The 3,473-nt window shown below is 37.9% G+C and overlaps 1 protein-coding gene across 2 annotated transcripts in view; it reads left to right on the top strand.

The window, feature by feature from the left end:
• The window catches only part of ACSM3 (acyl-CoA synthetase medium chain family member 3), a 57,067-nt gene that overhangs the window by 50,755 nt on the left and 2,839 nt on the right, over positions 1–3,473 (top strand). For both annotated transcript variants that reach the window (XM_003790696.3, XM_023513779.1), the window contains 3 exons: positions 970–1,071; positions 2,058–2,185; positions 2,288–2,387. In XM_003790696.3, the coding sequence (XP_003790744.1) occupies positions 970–1,071; positions 2,058–2,185; positions 2,288–2,387 (330 nt within the window). The remainder of the gene's footprint in view (positions 1–969; positions 1,072–2,057; positions 2,186–2,287; positions 2,388–3,473) is intronic.

The following is a 3,473-nucleotide window of genomic DNA, read 5'->3' as shown; positions in this document are numbered from 1 at the left end:
AAAAAAAAAAAAAGGCTTGGCCCCTGTAGCTCAGTGGTCAGGGCTCCAGCCACATATACTGGGGTTGGTGAGTTCAAATCCAGCCCAGGCCTGCTAAAAACAACAATGACAAGTATACCAATAACAAAAAAAGTAGCCAGGCATTGTGGCAGGTGCCTGTAGTCCCAGCTACTTGGGAGGCTGAGGCAGGAGTTTGAGGTTACTGTGAACTGTGACCTCACAGCTCACTACTGAGGGTGACATAGTGTGACTCTGTCTCAAAAAAAAAAAACAAAACAAAAAACCCAAAACCCAGTATAATGGAATACACCTGTAATCCCAGCTGTTTAGGAGGCTGAGGTAGGATTGCTTGAGCCCAGGAGTCTGAGATTACAATGAGCTATGATGACACCATTGCACTCTAGCCTGGGTGACAGAGCAAGACCAAAAAAAAAAAAAAAAAAAAAGTACATGTACAGTACTTAGTGCTTTAGCATTTATTACTTAGCATACAGTAAATGCTTAATAACTGCTAGCTACTATCAGGAACTTCAGAGAACCAAGAGGACTGGGAAGAGTAAGAGAGCAAGGCTTTGGCTTACCTACCATTGTCTTGACCAGAGAACATGTCCCTTTTCCTGTTCACTTAATTGGGCTTCTGAAGTAAGGTTTTATATATTCCACAGCTAAACAAAGTTTAAAAACCGGTAATGAAGATATTTATTTATTGAGAGGAAGACACTGAAAATATATTGCTAAATGATAAAAAACAGGTTGTAAATCTGTATATTATAAATTGATCCTATTTTTTCCATGTCTATATTGACTCAAAGAATATTACCAAAATGTGATCATTGGAGGATGATAAAATTTAAGAAAATTTTTATTCTTCTTTCACATTTTGGTAAGGCTCAAATGGCAAAAAACAAAACATGCAAAGTAAAGGTCTGCATGATATGGAATTAAATAAACTGTTCTGTTTTATCCTAGATTTTAGATGCACATGGCAATGTTTTACCTCCTGGACAGGAAGGAGATATTGGCATTCGAGTTCTACCTAACCGACCATTCGGTCTTTTTACTCACTATGTAGTAAGCGACTTATTAAATAATCTCTTATTTTCTATTTATTTCTCAAAAATGCTTGGTAACTATCCCTACTTGGTACAAAACACACAGAGGATAGGTACTTGACCCTTTCTTGAGAGATTCATTGGCCTGAATGGTAATTCTGAAGATAGGTAATTGCTTGCTAAAGAACAATGTGCTGGTCCCGAGAGGCTACATCACTGTTACAGGCTCATGAAGAAAAGAGGAAGGGAATCCTATAAAGAAGACAGCCTTCTACCATCCATTGATCCTCTCAATTACCAAATAAGAGTCACTCATTTTCCTAAATACTAATTAGTGCTCTCCTTCTTGGGAGGAGGGAGAGGGATAGGAATAGGGAATGGGCTGGCAGGATTAAATAAATATCTTTCACTAAGGCTTTATGAGCTCCTTACAATTTGTAAACAGATTTTCATCTCTAATCATTGTGTACAAATTAAAGCAATGTCTTTATAAATATAATGCAAAGTCTAGATTCTACTTGCCCATGAACTTTATATAATGTAACAATATTTCATTCATATTCCTTCTTATGCCAGAGTTATAGAAACAATTCTGTGTTATGTAATACAAAACAAAACACAAACACAAACTGCCTTTTGAATTATTAGGTGTCAGTACTTTCCTTTAGCGCTGAGTATTCACTTCTCTCTTTTCCTACCAGAATTAGATATTAATCAATTAGCAAAAGATTTAATTTAGCCTAATACTCTGAGCTCCTGCAATATTTTGTGATCCTTCTAAGAAAATTCTTAATACCTTAGCATTCCTAGTCTTTGTAGTTTTTCTTTCTTCTGCTTGGCTATCTCCATGCTAAGATTTGATCCCTGTTTCACCCTCTGGCTCTTCTTCAACCTAAGCCTTCTCAAAAGAGCCGAGCTTTTCCTTTTCCTTGAGCATCTAAAAATCCAATTGACTAGAATAGTCAGATTCACAATAATATTAACAAAATGCTATTTGTTTTATAGGATAATCCTTCAAAAACAGCTTCAACTCTACGAGGCAATTTCTATATCACTGGGGACAGAGGGTATGTGGATAAAGATGGCTACTTCTGGTTTGTTGCAAGAGCAGATGATATCATATTATCTTCTGGGTAATTTTCTTTTCCATCCTTGCATATGACTGTGTTAACTGATCATCCGTGTTCTGGAATGAACTGCTCACCTCTATAAATTACTGCCATATGCATTCCCAGTTACCGAATTGGACCATTTGAAGTAGAAAGTGCCTTAATTGAGCACCCTTCAGTTGCAGAATCAGCTGTTGTCAGCAGTCCAGACCCCATCAGAGGAGAGGTAAAAGAACTAAATCATCTTATCTTTGTAATTTATTGGTGATCTAATGCATACTTTTAAACAGTGGTTCATTGAAACAGAATTACCCAAGTGATTCATTCACTAAATATGCAAGTCAGAAATTCACTTACTTTAAATACAATTCAGATAGAAATATGCTAATCAGAAAGAACTGCTACTGAATAAGACTGAAAAATATATACTAGAATTCGTATCCTTTCCAAGGAGGACTGGGGCAAAGATAGTATGAATGCCAACAACCCAGGGGCACATCAGAATGGGGTGCCAAAAGTCAGCTAGATAGAATCAAATTGTTACCCAGAAAGTCTAGAAACCAACAAGGTCTCTGGGCATAGCTGAGGAAGATGGGCTGGCATCAGATATTAAGGTGGAAGCAAGGCCAGAGACAGGAAACTGACACAACCATAAGCAAGCAGGGTAAGTAGATGAGAAGAAATTTCAGGAAATAAGCTATCAATAAGTCAGAAGTCCCAAAAGCCCACTCCTACTAGGTCTGACCACCTAGAAGTCTGGACTTAAACTACCATACCATTTTTTAGGCCCCCTTTACCAGGCAGGGTCTCCTGGGTTTTGACTTTGTGTGTATAACATACCCCTAGGTGTGTCTGCTTTGAGTTGTAAGTTTCCACAAGTGTTTCTCCAATTCATACCCTTTCTAATACCGATCCAAATTTTGGAAATGATCTTGATGTCAATCCAAATCCAGAATGTCCTGTATCCTGTATGTAAGCTTCTTATCTTAGTGTCCAGGTGTAAGGCTTAAGGCACCAGGTACAGGGCAGAGTTACGAGGTATTCAATCTCAGCTCTTAAATAGGTCCTTGCATTTAAGGCAGAAATGCCAAGAGGTATATGTTGCAGTAGAAGATGGGTCTCCCTGCAGGACTGATTCTCCTAATTAATCTTTGATATCAGAGGATATCCTGTAAGTTTTCCTGGATAGCCCAAAGTTGTTCTGGATGTTGACCAGTGGCTGGGGTTTGGTAGTTTTAAAATTTGCAAGGATAAAAGCCCCTATTTATTTCTGAAAAGGTATATTCTTGGTAGCTGAGAGCACGTAACAGAT

The sequence above is a fragment of the Otolemur garnettii genome, unplaced genomic scaffold (genome assembly GCF_000181295.1).
Source record: "Otolemur garnettii isolate 467f Iridium unplaced genomic scaffold, OtoGar3 scaffold00044, whole genome shotgun sequence".
Taxonomy (NCBI): domain Eukaryota; kingdom Metazoa; phylum Chordata; class Mammalia; order Primates; family Galagidae; genus Otolemur; species Otolemur garnettii.
This window is presented reverse-complemented; position numbering and strand designations above follow the sequence as displayed.